We start from the raw sequence: 19,077 nt of genomic DNA on the forward strand, positions 1-19,077 counted from the left end.
CGTAACAACTCGGAAAGAAGACTAGACATCCTTCAGTACCTGCCGCAACCTACAGTGTCGCCGGTTTGTGCGGACTTGTAGAATAGTCAGCACGTCCACGTTATTTGTTCCACGTCGCGATCGGTGCGGACTTACGCTCCTGCGGCGACCGGCAACCGGCAAGGTTGTATGTCAAAGAGTGCACGTGAAAAATGTACGCTCTTTTTGTGCCTTTCTGTACGCACCTGGACAAAGGCCTGTCTGGAGAAGACGAAGAACTTGCCGGCGCGCAGCGTGAGCGGCTTCCGTGCCCGCATGGAGACGAGGAGCAGCGAGCGCTGGAAGTCCGGTGGCGCGCCCGGCCAGGCGCAGCGGTAGGCCGCCAGCGCGACGCGCTCGCTCTGCGGAACACCACGCACTGCCGTCAGTCTCGCAGATCACTGCTGCGGCCCGGGAAGGAGTTTGCAAACGTTCGTAAAAAAGTGGTGTTTCACGAACATAACAAAATATCTCCACGAAATCTGATACTGAACATTGTCAATACCGATTGTTACACGCTTCCAGTTTTCTTTGAATTGTACGTGCGTTATAAAGGAGAGCAAGAGGCAATAAAATAACAAATGCAAATGCACTATAATCATCACTAAGCATTGTCAGCGTAGTGTCGTCAAAAAAGTTAGTTACGTGTATGTGATCATACAACGAAAGAAACAAAAGGAGCACTTCTCAAAGGATACAAGACAGATACGAGACGAGATTTTCAAGCAAACGATAACAGGAACGTAATAAAACATGTTCAATTAAAAATGTTGTTGTTGCGGTCTTCAGTCCTGACACTGGTTTGATATAGCTCTCCATGCTACTCTATCATGTGCAACCTTCTTCATCTCCCAGTACTTACTGCATCCTACATCCTTCTGAATCTACTTAGTGTATTCATCTCTTGGTCTCCGTCTACGATTTTTACCCTCCACGCTGCCCTCCAATACTTAATTGGTGATCCCTTGATGCTTCAGAACATGACCTACCAACCGATCTCTACGTCTAGTCAAGTTGTGCCACAAACTTCTCTTCTCCCAAATCCTATTCAACACCTCCTCATTAGTTATGTGATCTACCCATCTAATCTTCAGCATTCTTCTGTAGCACCACATTTCGAAAGCTACTATTCTCTTCTTGTCCAAACTATTTATCATCCATGTTTCACTTCCATACATGGCTACACTCCATACAAATACTTTCAGAAATGACTTCCTGACATTTAAATCCATACTCGATGTTAACAAATTTCGCTTCTTCAGAAACCCTTACCTTGTCATTGCCAGACTACATTTTATATCCTCTCTACTTCGACCATTATCAGTTATTTTGCGCCACAAAGAGCAAAACTCCTTTACTACTTTAAGTTTCTCATTTCCTAATCTAATTCCCTCAGCATCACCCGATTTAATTTGACCACATTCGATTATCCTCGTTTTGCTTTTGTTGATGTTTATCTTATATCCTCCTTTCAAGACACTGTCCATTCCGTTCAACTGCTCTTCCAAGTCCTTTGCTGCCTCTGACAGAATTACAATGTCATCGGCAAACCTCAAAGTTTTTATTTCTTCTCCATGGATTTTAATACCTACTCCGAATTTTTCTTTCGTTTCCTTTACTGCTTGCTCAATATACAGATTGAATAACATCGGGGACAGGCTACAACCCTGTCTCACTCCCTTCCCAACCGCTGCTTTTCTTTCATGCCCCTCGACTCTTATAACTGCCATCTGGTTTCTGTACAAATTGTAAATAGCCTTTCGCTCCCTGTATTTTACCCCTGCCACCTTTACAATTTGAAAGAAAGTATTCCAGTCAACATTGTCAAAAGCTTTCTCTAAGTCTACAAACTCTAGAAACGTAGGTTTGCCTTTCCTTAATCTTTTTTTTTTTTAAGATAAGGCGTAAGGTCAGTATTGCCTCACGTGTTCCAACATTTCTACGGAATCCAAACTGATCTTCCCCGAGGTCGACTTCTACCAGTTTTTCCATTCGTCTGTAAAGAATCCGCGTTAGTATTTTGCAGCTGTGACTTATCAAACTGATAGTTCGGTAATTTTCACATCTGTCAACTCCTGCTTCCTTTGGGATTGGAATTATTATATTCTTCTTGAAGTCTGAGGGTATTTCGCCTGTCTCATACATCTTGCTCACCAGATGGTAGAGTTTTGTCATGACTGGCTCTCCCAAGGCTGTCAGTTGTTCTAATGGAATGTTGTCTACTCCCGGGGCCTTGTTTCGACTCAGGAATTAAACATACATATTCGAAAATGTCGTCGAGTGTACGTGAGAACATAGAATAAAACTGTGGTACCAGAAACAACTGAAAAGAAGAGCATGAAGAAAACAAAACAGAACGTTATATCTGTTAGACGTCATATTTTCTCAGTTGAGATAACAAATAAATTAACAACAGAAAGTGTGGTGTCTTGCCCCACTCGTTAACACAGTAAATGTTGCTAGCAGTAGGCGACATGGAAACAATTCAGTCTGATAGCGAAGCAGTAAACATGTTGCAAACTCGGGCCGATCTAAGCGGCCGAGTCTAGCAGGAGCTTCGTATATATTCACTTGCTGCAGGGGACGCGCTGGTGCGGCGCGGTCCGATTCCACGCACCATTGGCCACCCTTTCTTCACCGCCTTCCTTCTCTGCTCGTGCGTGCCGCCTCTTCGTTCCGGCGTTTCTAGTTACGCCGGAACAGAAAGAAAGTTGAGCAAGCATTCGAACATTTGGCTGATTACTTTGTGTAGTTAAAGAAATCAATTCAGCTGATGATTAATAAAGGTGTCTACAGCAATGCAACATGACGCCTATAAAGTCACTCGTGGTTTTACAAATTGAAGGGCGTATAGAGCGAATCATGTTTCAATAGCAATTGTTGAAGATGGAGGAGAGGTACTGCGAAAGAAATCTGCCAAACTATTTACAAAATGTTGGGCACATAACACTATTCCACAAAAATGAAAAGACCAAGATAACGAGGTAATTGAAGCTGCGTGGATGGCAGCTGAAAAGATATAACAACAAAATGGATGCGTATCGCTGAAATCGTAACACATGGGAAAGATGAGAGGAGACCTGTATCCAGCACCGGACATCTAACACGCAATCATTTCGATAAAAATTTGTAATATTACAGGGTGATAATTACTGAACTACACTTCTGGAAATTGAAATAAGAACACCGTGAATTCACTGTCCCAGGAAGGAGAAACTTTATTGACACATTCCTGGGGTCAGATACATCACATGATCACACTGACAGAACCACAGGCACATAGACACAGGCAACAGAGCATGCACAATGTCGGCACTAGTACAGTGTATATCCACCTTTCGCAGCAATGCAGGCTGCTATTCTCCCATGGAGAAGATCGTAGAGATGCTGGATGTAGTCCTGTGGAACGGCTTGCCATGCCATTTCCACCTGGCGCCTCAGTTGGACCAGCGTTCGTGCTGGACGTGCAGACCGCGTGAGACGACGCTTCATCCAGTCCCAAACATGCTCAATGGGGGACAGATCCGGAGATCTTGCTGGCCAGGATAGTTGACTTACACCTTCTAGAGCACGTTGGGTGGCACGGGATACATGCGGACGTGCATTGTCCTGTTGGAACAGCAAGTTCCCTTGCCGGTCTAGGAATGGTAGAACGATGGGTTCGATGACGGTTTGGATGTACCGTGCACTATTCAGTGTCCCCTCGACGATCACCAGTGGTGTACGGCCAGTGTAGGAGATCGCTCCCCACACCATGATGCTGGGTGTTGGCCCTGTGTGCCTCGGTCGTACGCAGTCCTGATTGTGGCTCTCACCTGCACGGCGCCAAACACGCATACGACCATCATTGGTACCAAGGCAGAAGCGACTCTCATCGCTGAAGACGACACGTCTCCATTCGTCCCTCCATTCACGCCTGTCGCGACACCACTGGAGGCGGGCTGCACGATGTTGGGGCGTGAGCGGAAGACGGCCTAACGGTGTGCGGGACCGTAGTCCAGCTTCATGGAGACGGTTGCGAATGGTCCTAGCCGATACCCCAGGAGCAACAGTGTCCCTAATTTGCTGGGAAGTGGCGGTGCGGTCCCCTACGGCACTGCGTAGGATCCTACGGTCTTGGCGTGCATCCGTGCGTCGCTGCGGTCCGGTCCCAGGTCGACGGGCACGTGCACCTTCCGCCGACCACTGGCGACAACATCGATGTACTGTGGAGACCTCACGCCCCACGTGTTGAGCAATTCGGCGGTACGTCCACCCGGCCTCCCGCATGCCCACTATACGCCCTCGCTCAAAGTCCGTCAACTGCACATACGGTTCACGTCCACGCTGTCGCGGCATGCTACCAGTGTTAAAGACTGCGATGGAGCTCCGTATGCCACGGCAAACTGGCTGACACTGACAGCGGCGGTGCACAAATGCTGCGCAGCTAGCGCCATTCGACGGCCAACACCGCGGTTCCTGGTGTGTCCGCTGTGCCGTGCGTGTGATCATTGCTTGTACAGCCCTCTCGCAGTGTCCGGAGCAAGTATGGTGGGTCTGACACACCGGTGTCAATGTGTTCTTTTTTCCATTTCCAGGAGTGTATATGAAATAAAATTGTCATAACTTCTGAACGGGTTCCGTTTGGACGTTCAAAGTGCACGGTTGGCCACGGGTCATGATGGGAATCAGTATGCGCAAGCATGCGTAGTTCAGCGACCCAGCCCACTTTCATTTGGATGGGTTCGTCAATAAGCAAAATTGGCGCATTTGGCGGACTGAGAATCCGCATTTCGCGATCAAGAAGTCTCTTCACCCTCAACGGGTTACTGTGTTGTATGCAATGTCCAGTCACGGAATAATCGGTGCGATAGTCTTTGATAGCATGGTGGCAACCGAACATTACATGAGGAGGACAATGTAAATGACAGTTGAAAGAAAGGGAAAGACACCAAGGATGCTTCGTGAGCAAGATGCAGCAAAGAGAATGATCTACGTCTGTTCCCTTGGTAGAATGACTGTGTGGTACAGTCAAATGGAAACCGAACACCCACCACAACGGGACTATGAGACGATTCCATTCAAAAGTAATCACCACACACACTCAGACATTTGTGCCACTGATAGAGACGAGACGATCAATGACTGACAGTCCACAACTGCAACCACTCTTGCATTTCTCTGTCTAACTGAAACCGACTTCCACGCATGTTTTTCTTCAGCACGTCAAAGATGTGAAACTCAGACCGTGAGAGATTCGGGCCTTACAAATGACGTTGCAGTTTCTCGCAACTGATTCGCTGAAGCGTAGCCTTTGTCCGATTGGTAGGGTGGGGGCGGCTGTTATCGTGAAACGAGATTATTCCGTAGACATCATTCCTGGGCGGTTTTACTTTATTGCGCGTCGCAGTTACTGCGAAGTATCTTCAAAGCGCAGCACATTTGTAGTGGTTCCACGCGCGACGAACTCTACGAGCAGAGGGCCCCTGCAGTCGAAGGAGGAGGTCGTAATGGCCTTACAGGAACTTATGTGAACAACTTTCCATTTCTTCGGCGAGGAAAATGTGGGATGTTTCCGCTGTTGGCTTTGCAGTTTGACCTCGGACTGTCGAAATGCAGTCGAATGGAATCACCATGTTGCATGATAACGCCCACCTTCACACTGCCAGTCAGACGAAGACTACACTTCAGCGATTTTGTTGAGAAACACTGCAACATATTCCGTACAGACAGGATCTTTCAGGGTGCTATTTTCACGTCTTTGGCAACCTAAAGAACGACATCCTTGGATGTCGGTTTCAGTCGGACGATGAAGTGAGAGAGTAGGTGCGAATGTAGATTCGCCAGCGGCTGATCGCGCTCTACGAAACAGGAACTGCTCGTTTAGTCTGCCAGTGGGCTAAATGTCTTAAAGCGTGTGGTGATTACCTTTGAATGGAACCATTCCATGGTTCCGTTGTGGCAGGTGTTTGATCTTCTTTTAACTGCTCCTTATATATCCAATATTTGCAGAAGATGTTGTGAACTTGGAGATATAACATTTCCTCATATTATACGTGCATCATGAACGTATCCAATGATGATGCATTCGATACTTATCAATTAATGATTTGTGTACGGAAATGACTATTAATGTTTATAGCAGTTGTCTTCAGAATTTATTTCACATGGCCGTTTTTCGGTACATACCAGAGTTGAATAGAACTTTATCACATTATCATGCCAATCATATGTTTCCTTAAGTGTAACAAACTTTTCTTCTTCAAGATACGTTCTCTATCTGTCAGATGCTCTCTACCCAACATTAGTTGCGTGGAGATGAATAGCTATGTTCCGTTCATCATAAAAATAAACCTGATGTAAACAAACACAAACGCGATGACTGGTCAGAAGCCGGCCGGCCGGAGTGGACGAGCGGTTCTAGGCGCTTCAGTCCGGAACCGCGCTGCTGCTACGGTCGCAGGTTCGGACCCTGCCTCGGGCATGGATGTGTGTGATGTCCTTAGGTTAGTTAGGTTTAAGTAGTTCTAAGTTCTAGGGGACTCATGACCTCAGATGTTAAGTCCCATAGAGCTCAGAGCTTTTTTTTTTTTTTTTTTTTCAGAAGCCGTATCACACGTACGCTGGCGTTGTTACACCCTTCGAAGTAGGTCCTACTTTTGTATGAGATATGTTACTAAGTTACCTTAAATGAAATTTTAAGGTATTCGAATGTATTAACAGCCATCAACGTGTTTCTTAATCACACTTTAGCTATGTAGCTTTTATTTAAAAAATCATGTACAGTTACAGCCTCTTCACTGTTGTGCTTTGATTGTCGCCCTGTTAATAAGCAGTATGAAAATGGCCGAGGCTGCTTACAGCTCCCTAGTGAAACACGCGTGTGGGATACGGGTGAAAAATGCCGAGAAATAGGTTGTTCCTAATGCTTATCATAAATTTACAGAGATAATCGGCTTTGAAGTTTTCCGAGGGACTGTATTACGTGCCATAAAGACTCACACAACGTTCAGAATATAGCGGTACCGGTAGCGTAGCAGATTAATTTTGTGCGGTTCATGGTTCACTGGTTCAAGGCTAGCCTGGGTCATTTTTTTCTCGTTCAATTTGAAATACTTACATCTCGTAATGGTAAAATTCATCATCATTTTTTTATGAATAATGCACGTCGTTTTGTTTCTAATTACATATTGCACGCAAAATTACTGTTTTTATTTCAAATATAAATTTTTAATCATCGATATTTTATGAAAGACTGTTAAGAAAGGTTGCTTAAATTACGAAAACATAACAGTTTAATTTTAAGGCAAAATGAAAAACCAAATCCTCTTTATTTGGACTATGTCCATTGTTTTATACCACAGATGTAGATAAGTGTCGCGAAACATGGAAAACAATCATTTTCACAGCTTCGAACACACCACACAAATGCTGCATTTTTACATTTGCGACTGTACCATTACAATATGAACCCAGCAGAACTGTTCTGGAGTCAAGTTCACGGATTTGGCCCGAGAAATAACAAGACTGTCAGACGTACTGGGAATGACGCACGCAGCTTCTTCACTCGTCACTGCGGAACTCTGGCGGGATACAGAACGGTACGTCATAAAAGAAGAGGAGAAAATGTGGCACCTGGTTGGCTTCGTGGGTTCTGTTGTTGATCGACTCGTTATCAACGTAGCACATGACAGTTCAGGAATTGAAAGGTATTTCACGGTTCGGATAAGGAAGAAGCTAAGAGATTACCTGACGAGTGACTGTAATTAACACCTTCATTGGCTTCAGTATTCAACTGTACGGTGCAGTGCGCTTTTGCATCACATGCTTCTGCATTCGCGCTCAGAAAAATTACCCAGTGTTTAAGTTAAGAATTTTCATCACTATTGTTTGTAATTAGAGCGCTATGTAAGGTGAGAACGGGAGCATTTTATGCTTTCTGTCTGGCCATCTAAGAAGCGCGTGGTAGTGCTAGAGTTTCGTCTAATAAACATTGTTTCATGCTTTTTAAAAATTAGATGACATTCGAAGCTATATTGTTTGTTTGCTCGTCTCATTTCACGTTTCAAATGCAGCGCTCATATCACTGCAGATTAGTTGGACCGCTGGCTGTCCTGTGCCGCCAAAGCCGCGCAGGATTAGCCGAGCGGTCTAGTGCGCTGCAGTCATGGACTGTGCGGCTGATCCCGGCGGAGATTCGAGTCCTCCCTCGGGCATGGGTGTGTGTGTTTGTCCTTAGGATAATTTAGGTTAAGTAGTGTGTAAGCTTAGGGACTGATGACCTTAGCAGTTAAGTCCCATAAGATTTCACACACATTTGAACATTTGCTGCCAAAGTTTACTGCGCCAGTAAAGCTGTTGTCCCGCATTATCGCTCAGTCCATGTGCGTGTAACACAGCATAAAACCCTTATAATCGCACTTGACTGTACTGGTCACAGCTTGGTTTTCACTCCACATGAAACGAAAGCCAATGAGGTTCAAGCAAACGCGGAAGAATGCACGGCGTAATGTTTACATCTGGTTTATTGTTATGATGAACGGAGTATAGTCAATATACCTCAAATTTGGGTCCCTGGGCACGGTTGTCTGTATTCTAACATAATTTCTTCCGGATACAGCTTTCAGCGAATCTTAACAGTGCTTCCATCTGCTGAATATTTGCAGAAGCTTAAGTTTTCAATGTTCCGCAGAAAAGTACAGCTCGTATTTGCCATCTTCGCACCCTGCTCCCTCTCTCGACGTCAGCTTGTCAGTTAGGCAGCACGCACAACACGCCAGGTGTTCCCGCCCCAGATGCCCCGCTGACTGAGCTGGCACTGCGGCGGTGCGCAGCCGCTCTGGCACTGTCCTCTCCTGGCACTCGCGGCCCGCGCCTCCCAAAGTGGAGTTCAGAGGCGCAGTGTCGTCGTTTAATAACCCTGCCAGACTATTCTGATCGGCAGTCTTGCAAACGCCAGTATACCTAACACCTTGCTTACACTCTATTCAAGAGAAATGTTGCTTGCAGTTTCGTCGCCACTAATCGGGGCAAAACATTATACCAGGTGGTTATAATTTAACCCCTAGCTGGTACATCCAAAAATGTCCTAGGGACCCAGATAAATTTTGAACAGGTTTTAGAAGAAAATAATGAAGTCGATAAAATTTAAATATTAACTATTTAATATGGTAGTACACTCCTGGAAATGGAAAAAAGAACACATTGACACCGGTGTGTCAGACCCACCATACTTGCTCCGGACACTGCGAGAGGGCTGTACAAGCAATGATCACACGCACGGCACAGCGGACACACCAGGAACCGCGGTGTTGGCCGTCGAATGGCGCTAGCTGCGCAGCATTTGTGCACCGCCGCTGTCAGTGTCAGCCAGTTTGCCGTGGCATACGGAGCTCCATCGCAGTCTTTAACACTGGTAGCATGCCGCGACAGCGTGGACGTGAACCGTATGTGCAGTTGACGGACTTTGAGCGAGGGCGTATAGTGGGCATGCGGGAGGCCGGGTGGACGTACCGCCGAATTGCTCAACACGTGGGGCGTGAGGTCTCCACAGTACATCGATGTTGTCGCCAGTGGTCGGCGGAAGGTGCACGTGCCCGTCGACCTGGGACCGGACCGCAGCGACGCACGGATGCACGCCAAGACCGTAGGATCCTACGCAGTGCCGTAGGGGACCGCACCGCCACTTCCCAGCAAATTAGGGACACTGTTGCTCCTGGGGTATCGGCGAGGACCATTCGCAACCGTCTCCATGAAGCTGGACTACGGTCCCGCACACCGTTAGGCCGTCTTCCGCTCACGCCCCAACATCGTGCAGCCCGCCCCCAGTGGTGTCGCGACAGGCGTGAATGGAGGGACGAATGGAGACGTGTCGTCTTCAGCGATGAGAGTCGCTTCTGCCTTGGTGCCAATGATGGTCGTATGCGTGTTTGGCGCCGTGCAGGTGAGCGCCACAATCAGGACTGCATACGACCGAGGCACACAGGGCCAACACCCGGCATCATGGTGTGGGGAGCGATCTCCTACACTGGCCGTACACCACTGGTGATCGTCGAGGGGACACTGAATAGTGCACGGTACATCCAAACCGTCATCGAACCCATCGTTCTACCATTCCTAGACCGGCAAGGGAACTTGCTGTTCCAACAGGACAATGCACGTCCGCATGTATCCCGTGCCACCCAACGTGCTCTAGAAGGTGTAAGTCAACTACCCTGGCCAGCAAGATCTCCGGATCTGTCCCCCATTGAGCATGTTTGGGACTGGATGAAGCGTCGTCTCACGCGGTCTGCACGTCCAGCACAAACGCTGGTCCAACTGAGGCGCCAGGTGGAAATGGCATGGCAAGCCGTTCCACAGGACTACATCCAGCATCTCTACGATCGTCTCCATGGGAGAACAGCAGCCTGCATTGCTGCGAAAGGTGGATATACACTGTACTAGTGCCGACATTGTGCATGCTCTGTTGCCTGTGTCGATGTGCCTGTGGTTCTGTCAGTGTGATCATGTGATGTATCTGACCCCAGGAATGTGTCAATAAAGTTTCCCCTTCCTGGGACAATGAATTCACGGTGTTCTTATTTCAATTTCCAGGAGTGTATTAATGCTAATACAAAACTAGTTTCATTATTTCTGGTCATCTCTTTCAAATGGCTCTGGGCACTATGGGACAACATCTATGGTCATCAGTCCCCTAGAACTTAGAACTACTTAAATCTAACTAATCTAAGGACATCACACAAGACCCAGTCATCTCGAGGCAGAGAACATCTCTTTCAGAAACTATATAAAAAGACAGTGAAGTAGTTAAAGCACAAAAAGTGAAAAACATAAATTTGTCAAGTCGTACTCATGAGCTACAAACATTAACCTGTATAACTAAAATTACACATTTACAATCAAAATGGACTGTTCTTCAAAACCGTAAACCAAAAGAAAAGTTCAAATACAGTATACAGATTTCTGTAGGCGTAGCTTCTGGGAACATTTTCAGCCGAATGACATGCCTTATTTATGAAAATGGTAAAAAGTAGCAGCAATTGCTTAAAAATCTCAGGTCTTAGATAAGTTATTGTTTTTGCCAGTTAAATTCAATATTTTTACTAGTACAAGCCACCAAAATGCTTTGAACACAAAACACTGGAATATTCCAAATACAATGGTGGTCGACATCTGGCACACTCTCGTGGTGCTTTCCTATCTTACTTAGATGGACACATTGAGCACCTTTTTTCTCTTCGATTCAGTAGCGGAAGCCCCTTGGCGTGCTTGGGATGTACCTGGTGCCTCGTTAGGATTCATTCCTAAAATATCACAAATTTTTCAAATGGTCACTTACAAGTGCTATTCCTAGTTGAATGAGGAATTCTCGACGAGTCATATAATTGTTATCTTCTTTGCCATGGAGTAAAACGAAAACAACTACACCAGCTATATCCAATATGATATAGAAGATTGCCATTGGCCATCGCCTTGTTCTTCTAGAAGTTGTATAATTATGATTTTCATCAAGAGCATCAACACCGCCTTTAGTTCTATTGTAGTCGTGTAAAATTTCAGGCGTATGTTCCATATCGCATTCACCATGGTCCATTGTTGATATCCTATTCACTACCTTGTTCTTTTATGGGATGTGTGAAATTTAGTGTTATACAGCCAGAGTGTCCATAGATTGAGGAAGCCACATTTCTGCCTTTCGCTGTCGAAAAGTTTGATGATAGGTCAACCTTATTCTTTCTTATAGTGCCAATATAAGTCAAATGGCATTTGGACAACTCGTTAACCAGTTCTTCACTTGGGAACCAGTTTTCTCCAGTCACATTTCTGTTGGTTCCTCTAATTAGTTCAACAACCACATGACAACTGCTGTTGAAATGAGAATACGCTGTGGGGTGGTTACAGCTGATTTTACACTGTAAATTTCGGCATTCAAACAGTAATGCATTTTGGCATCAGCCAGGACGAATATTTTTATTCTGTATTTCCTTTTCTTGGAAGGAATGTACATCCTGAATACACATCTGCCACGGAATCCAACAAGCGTTTCGTATACGTTGACATATTTTCCAACATAATAGTTTTCTTGGCAAGCTTTTACGAAGTAATTGAATAGCCAAGAGATATAGTACAGTTTCTCTCTGGGTTTTCTGGCATCAAGTGTTGTTGAATCATCAAAACGAAGACAACACAATAAAAATAATAGACGCTTCAAGGGCATAGTTGTCTACAAATTGGTCTACCAGTGCCATTTGTAGCATATAAACCATCCAGATCTTCATTGTTTGATTTGAAGGCTCCCAAGAGACAACAAAGACCCATAAGAGCCTTCATTTCCACTTTATCTGCTACTTTCCAAAAAGAATTTCTTTTAGTTTCAGGTGGCAATGATATAATTTTTTCATTGGTTTTAAGTACTATATCTGCAATCATTTCATCAGTGAAACGTAGTTCCAAAAACCTAGAAGGGTCTTTTTGTTTACCTGTCTAGCTGGGCCACGTATTCCAGGAAGATGAATTGGAGAGATGGTATTGCTTTTTCGGGTTCTTCGACGTATGCTGTTGACCATTTGAATTTGCTCCTCCCATAGATATTATTACCGGTAGATTGCCCTTTCATCAGCAGCCGGTCGCTGTGGCCGATCGGTTCTAGGCGTTTCAGTCCGGAAGCGCGTTGCTGTTACGGTCGCAGGTTCGAATCCTGCCTCAGGCATGGATGTGTGTGATGTCCTTAGGTTAGTTAGGTTTAAGTAATTCTAAGTCTAGGGGACTGATGACCTCAGATGTTAAGTCCCATATTGCTTAGAGCAATTTTTTTTCTGGCATCAGCGCTTTCATCACTTTCAGTTTCATGTTCACTAGTTTCACAATCGCTGTCACTTCATCTTATATCATCAATATTACTGTCCAGTGGTTCGTTCTGAGTATCGATGATATCTTCTTCACTCGTTTCTATGAAATCTGGCACAATAAATCCAAAATATTGCAAGTGGTCTTAAGAAAAAAACATTCACTGCAGGTGCAACTGGGTCCTTGGGACGCGTGTGCTGTTACAGATGCAATATTGACACACCTGCGACAATGTTGTGGGCTGGCAGCCAACTGTATTCTGGGAGAATACATAGGTGTGCAATTCAGTGCTGCTGCACACATTGCAGTGCTGGAAAAAATAAATTTCTCTCGGGTCTCTAGGACCCAGGTGTAACAGTTATGGGTTAAGTGCAGATGCTAACAGAGGTCCAGTGTGGGCTGTAATTATCGTATGGCAGCGACACTTGGTAGATTTGCTAATGCATTCACTCGAAATCGACCTATGTTGTAAAACATTTGTTCCAGTTTTGGCCTTCAGGTGCAAATCTGGTGTTGTACACCGTTTGTTTGCCAGTATGACATCCACGCTGTCATTTTACTAGCCATAACGTGAGGGAACAGTACGACTGTCGAGCAGAGAGACCGTACGCTGGTAGTGAAACTGTTTTATGCGAACAGCGGCAATAACAGTGCTGCACTGAGAGTGTATCGCCGACTGAAGGGTTTGAGGAGAAGCCTGAAGCCATTAAATGGTTTAAAGAAACTGATGACGAAATTCGAAAACACGGGTTAGCTTGGTATGGAACATGAAAGGGTAAGGTGTCCTATCCCGGTGCAAGTTATTGATGGCGTTGCTGTTACTGTCATTGACAATGCAACATTGCAAAACGTGCCCCGGGTAGAGCCACTGTTCGTGCCGTGTCACGAGAATTGTCCATCCCATCGTCAACAGAACGAAAAGTAGCGCGGTCTGTGTTACACTGGTACCTGTCCAAGGTCGAGGCGGTGAAGCAGCTGAAATCTCATGATCCGCAGCAGTGATCTGGATTTGCTCTTCGGTTTCTGGCGCTGATCGAAGTGATGACACGAGGCCGCGCAATATTCTATGGTGTAACGAGGCACATTTTACACTACAGGGAGCAGTGAATACACAGGACTGTCGAATTTGGAATACTGTCAAACTGCGTGATGTACACGAAGAGCCACTGCACTGGTCGTATGTGACTGTGTGGTGTGCATTCCGTAGCACCTATATTCTCGGTCCGTCCGAGAGGCCTGTAAACTGTACCGTGACATCTGCACGTTATAGAGACACCCTAGTAAAGCATAGGACTGCTTCTTTGGAAGAGCGCAACTGTGTAGAAGCCACTGTTTTCGTGCAAGATGGGGCAACACCTCATATCGGTCGCCAAGTGACAGAGCTGCATAGTGAAACCTTTCACGAACGTGTTATCACCAGAAGGTTTCCAGATGCATAGCCTACAAGATCGGTTGATCTGAATCCGTCACTTTCTGGCTCTGCGGATACCTAGAAGAACGCATTTGACAGGGAGGAAGGCCAATATAAAGGAACACGTTGCTCAGATTCCACCGGAACGGCTACCGAGCAACTCTTGATCACGTAATTTTACGGATGCAACATCTCGTGCTCATATTAAAGAAATAGTGTAAGTAGCGGTTTCAGCATTATGCCTTTCTCACTCGTTTGACCTTTTATACCCAGCTCTCGTTCCTAATCTATTACATATTTATATCTCTTTCTTGCATTCCCAGCGCCAGATTTTCAACTGTTAGCCAAAATTAGAACTATTTTTTTTCGGCGTGAATCGGTTTCGCATTAACGCATAATAACCACCCAGTACATACGACACGACACATAACCATGAGCACCAAATACTAACGTGTACATAAATTATTTAGTCAACAAAAGGTTTCAGACCCTACCTCCTAACAGTGCATGAACTTTCCGCAATTTTCAAGGCTTTACTTGGCAGTGAATTTACTTCCAACATAAAAAATAACTTAAAATTCTAAAAAAATTATCACCTCCAGGATGTAGAAGATTAGCACCCAAACATCTGGCGAATTCTGAGTAAGCTTTGCTCTTTGGGTCTGATTTTGTGAAGCGCAATCTAAGGTATGGAATCACGATGTAAGAAAGAAATCTTTGGCAGATGCGTGTAAGTGGGCCATCACTGTCATCACACAGATATGAAAATTCACATACAATATACTCAGTCGATAGCAAGAAAAGCTTATCGGAGCATTTATATAACTGGAGTATGCTATACCTGAAGAGGGCAAGATGCAGTGTCGAGTCGGAAAGCATCGTTTGTTTCGTCCATGCGGCTTCTATTGCACAATATGTTAGACAATGCACATAACACTGGCTTGTGGCTGTTCTTGCCGGTACAGCCTCTATAATCATGCCATGGAAGTAGACGTGTCAAACTTCCATATTGTGACACGGAGTATCAATCGGGAGCTGTTCTATCCACCCAGTTAAATTGATGATCCAAAACATTATGTTCACCTGCGCAATAGCCCGTTTCTCCTCAATTGGAACGCAGTATAGGAGCGATTCTGCGTGGTATCGATTGGTAGATTTTCAGAAGTATATGGCACCAGATTTCTGCTCCCAGGCCACACAATTCTCGTCATTTACACGCTGGCGGTTTGTGGCGTGCCAGATGCGTTCCATGGCATTAGATCAGCAGTATTTGGTGGCCAAGAGGTCACTGCGAATTTACTATCACGCTCCTCAAACCACTGTAGCACGACATGTGCCATGGACAGTTATTCTACTAGAAGAGGCCGTCACCGTCAAGGTGAACATCAAGCATGAAAATATGGAGATGGTCCATAATAATGTTCATGTTGTCCACATTTGTCATGGTGCCGTAGATTACTACCATAGGCCCCACGGGATCCTAAATGGATGTCATCCATGTTAAAAACCGCGCCCACCGGCCTGCATCCGTCGCGCGATGCGTGTTTCGATCAGCCGTTCGCCTGGTCACCCCTGCGACACCCTGGCCTATCCGCGTGGCCCGCACGCGGCTGTGGTGTCCGAGTGAGCGCGCGAATACACTTCGTTAGCATTAGCGGAAGTTGCCGAAGGTTACCAATGGTCATGACAGAAGCGTGACGGCTTCTCCGTGACCAAGGCGGATTTCACACGCCTGCTCTCACTTGCACATCAGTTGTGAATTTGCAGTGGGCACATGCCTGATATACTTCGTTTAGCACCAGACCTGGACGAAATTTATACGAATGTCGTTATTCGCGAATAATAAATATTATTCGAAATATTATTCACTTACATAAATAAAAACACTTATTCGTCATCTCTCATTAAAAAATGTTAACAATAGACAAATTTCAAATCCAGTTGCATTTATAGCTGTAATTTATTAAACGAGTGTACTTTTCTTTCCTTTTAAATTTGTTTTCAGAACAACTCTTTTTTTGAAATGTCTCATCAGAAACATTATTTGATTTACCATTGTGACACTACAGTAAAGATGTTCTACACATGTAATGCAGTCCTGAATTCGTTTTTACTGATGACTTCGATGTATGACTTTGAGCTCATAATCGTCTTCACAAAAAGTAGAGAAATAATCAATTCCGCTGTAGTTTTTGGCAAACAATTCGTTGTGATTACACTTTAATTTTTTCTCAAATGACATTCCAAATAAAATCTTCTTTTTAGGTCATAATGTCGTTCGAAACTCGCGGCCCGATTTCTTTGACGTTTCTTTGGCTGTTTATGTCTGAAGTTTGTTGTAACCCTCTCTCGGTCATATACAGCAATACAGGTGACCTACCTTTTTATATGGTGGGTAAGACTTTGTGCAACAATTGCAGGTGGTACAGAAAGGCGAAAAAGTCTTCCAATTGTCTCTTGACACTCGAGTTGCAAGTGTGCTACAATATTGCGAAGTGTTTTATAAACAGGAATCCAATGTCTCTTCCGAAATTTTTGAAACTCAAAGCTCTACATAATTGCATGGACGGATATCGGATCGAAAAACTGTTCCATATTGTAACGGCAGACTCACTCAGAATTAACACTAAAACACTTTGGATGAGTCTGACGTCCAGCAGCATTCCAGGAGACTTTAGATTGAATGTATGGTGATATCAGTCGTTAGGAACCACCGAGTTCTTGCTTGGTGTACTCATTTGCTAGCACTGTAACCACGAATCGTGTAATTATACTATGGAGACACGCATATCCGATAGTATTAGCAACCTAAGAAACAGTTTTGAAGACTGGGAGTTTTCGTCGGCTGCATTCTCATCGTCGGCTGCTTACGTAGAGTTCTTGCGCCATGTTAGCAGTGGGAAGGTGAGACACATTGGCAGGCGCGGAAACAGACGAAGAGGGCCGAGTCTGTGGTGCAGTAGGGCTGTAAAGCAGCAGCTGCTGCCAATAAGACAGTGACGTGCACGGGGGCGCTCGCACGGGGCCGCTGCCACAGCCAGCTGCCTCAGCTCCGCCAGTTGTGAGAGGCACTTGTCGAAGCAGCCACACTTCCCTTGCATCCTGAAACAAATTCCATGTTGACTTTTGACAGCTGTTTGGACTTGGGGGACTTCCCAATTCTGAACGGACGAACAATATGCCTTCAAATTTATAGCTATCTCTTTTTGGCACATTATTTTGAAAAGTAGAGTATGAATTTATTACGGCTATTGCGAATTTATCTCGAATATCCATCGGACGATTAAAAATTCTCCGTTCCTCATTTATTTGCCAGATAGTATTTATAAACAGCCTAGTCCGAGACAGTCAGTTTTTTAAGGTTCTTTTATTGTTTGTTAAACTCCTTCCTCCACAAGGACGCATTAAATCTCCAGGTATACAAACGCTTTATCTCCCATAGTGACGCACCGCATCGGTACTCCCTTCTTTGATATGGGACTCTTTTTACTGACGAAGGCAACGGTGTAACAGGATTGGAGGTTTTTTTGTCAATTGCAAACAAAGCTGACGATTATATTCCGTTCTGACGCTTCTCAAGCTAAACCTTTTTAGTCTGTTCTGTTCAAAATATGTCCAAATGTCAGTGTGATTTTAGCAGCTGATTGGAAGCTTAAGATTGATTCATCAGCTACACATATCAAAAAAAGTTTTGTGTCACCCCGGTTCCCAGAACACCTGAAGATAAGCGTTCACTGTGACTATTGTATCATAGACACAGTCCGTTTGACTGTTCAGAGATGTCACTAAACCCGCCCCAAGATGTAAACAACCACGCATGAGCAGCGTATTAGACGGAGGGGGTCCGTCAGTTCCAGTCATTCCACCAGGAAGGAGGTAAACGGCTCGTGTTGTCTGTAGCTCAACCGTGCCTACACGGTCAATACCGCGGTTCGTTTGCGTCCGCATTGCTACTTTGTGCCAGGAAGGGCTCTCAGCAAGGGAAGTGTGCAGGCGTCTTGGAGTGAACCAAAGCGATGTTGTTCGGACAGGAACTGTCGATGACATGCCTCGCTCAGGCCGCCCGAGAGCTACTACTGCAGTGGATGACCGCTGCCACCGGATCATTGGTCGAAGGAACGCTGACAGCAACGCCACCATGTTGAATAATGCTTTTCGTGCAGCCACAGGACGTCATGTTACGACTCAAACTTTGCGCAACAGGCTGCATGAAGCGCAACTTCACTCCCGATGTCCATGGCCAGTTCCATCTCTGCAATCACGACACCATGCAGCGCGGCACAGATGGGCCCAACAACGTGCCGAATTGACATCTCAAGATTGGTATCACGTTCTCTTCACCAATGAGTGTCACATATGCCTTCAGCCAGACAACCCGTAGCAACCCGGCCAGGCTAAACGCCTTAGGCACACTGTCCAGTGAGTGCAGCAAGGTGGAGGTTCCTGCTGTTTTGGGGCGGCATTATGTGGGGCCGACGTACGCCGTTGGTAGTCAGGGAAGGTGCCGTAACGGCTGTACGATACGTGAATGTCATCCTCCGACCGATAGTGCAACCATATCGGCAGCATATTGTCGAGACATTCGTCTTCATGGATGACAATTCGCGCCACCATCGTGCACATCTTGTGAATGACTTCCTTGACGATAACGACATCGCTCGACTGCAGTGGCCAGTATGTTCTCCAGACATGAGCCCTATCGGAAATGCCTGACATAGATTGAAAAGGACTGTTTATTGACGACGTGATCCACCAACCACTCTGAGGGATATACGCCGAATAGCCGTTGAGGAGTGGGACAATCTAGACCGACAGTGCCTTGA

The 19,077-nt window shown here is 45.5% G+C and overlaps 1 protein-coding gene across 1 annotated transcript in view; it reads right to left on the bottom strand.

Moving 5' to 3' along the window:
- Positions 1-19,077, bottom strand: part of LOC126199113 (odorant receptor Or2-like) — a 197,759-nt gene that overhangs the window by 18,304 nt on the left and 160,378 nt on the right. Inside the window, exon 5 of the mRNA XM_049935869.1 lies at positions 225-380. Coding sequence (XP_049791826.1) covers positions 225-380 — 156 coding nt within the window. The remainder of the gene's footprint in view (positions 1-224; positions 381-19,077) is intronic.

This window comes from Schistocerca nitens, chromosome 8, assembly GCF_023898315.1.
Source record: "Schistocerca nitens isolate TAMUIC-IGC-003100 chromosome 8, iqSchNite1.1, whole genome shotgun sequence".
NCBI classification, from domain to species: domain Eukaryota; kingdom Metazoa; phylum Arthropoda; class Insecta; order Orthoptera; family Acrididae; genus Schistocerca; species Schistocerca nitens.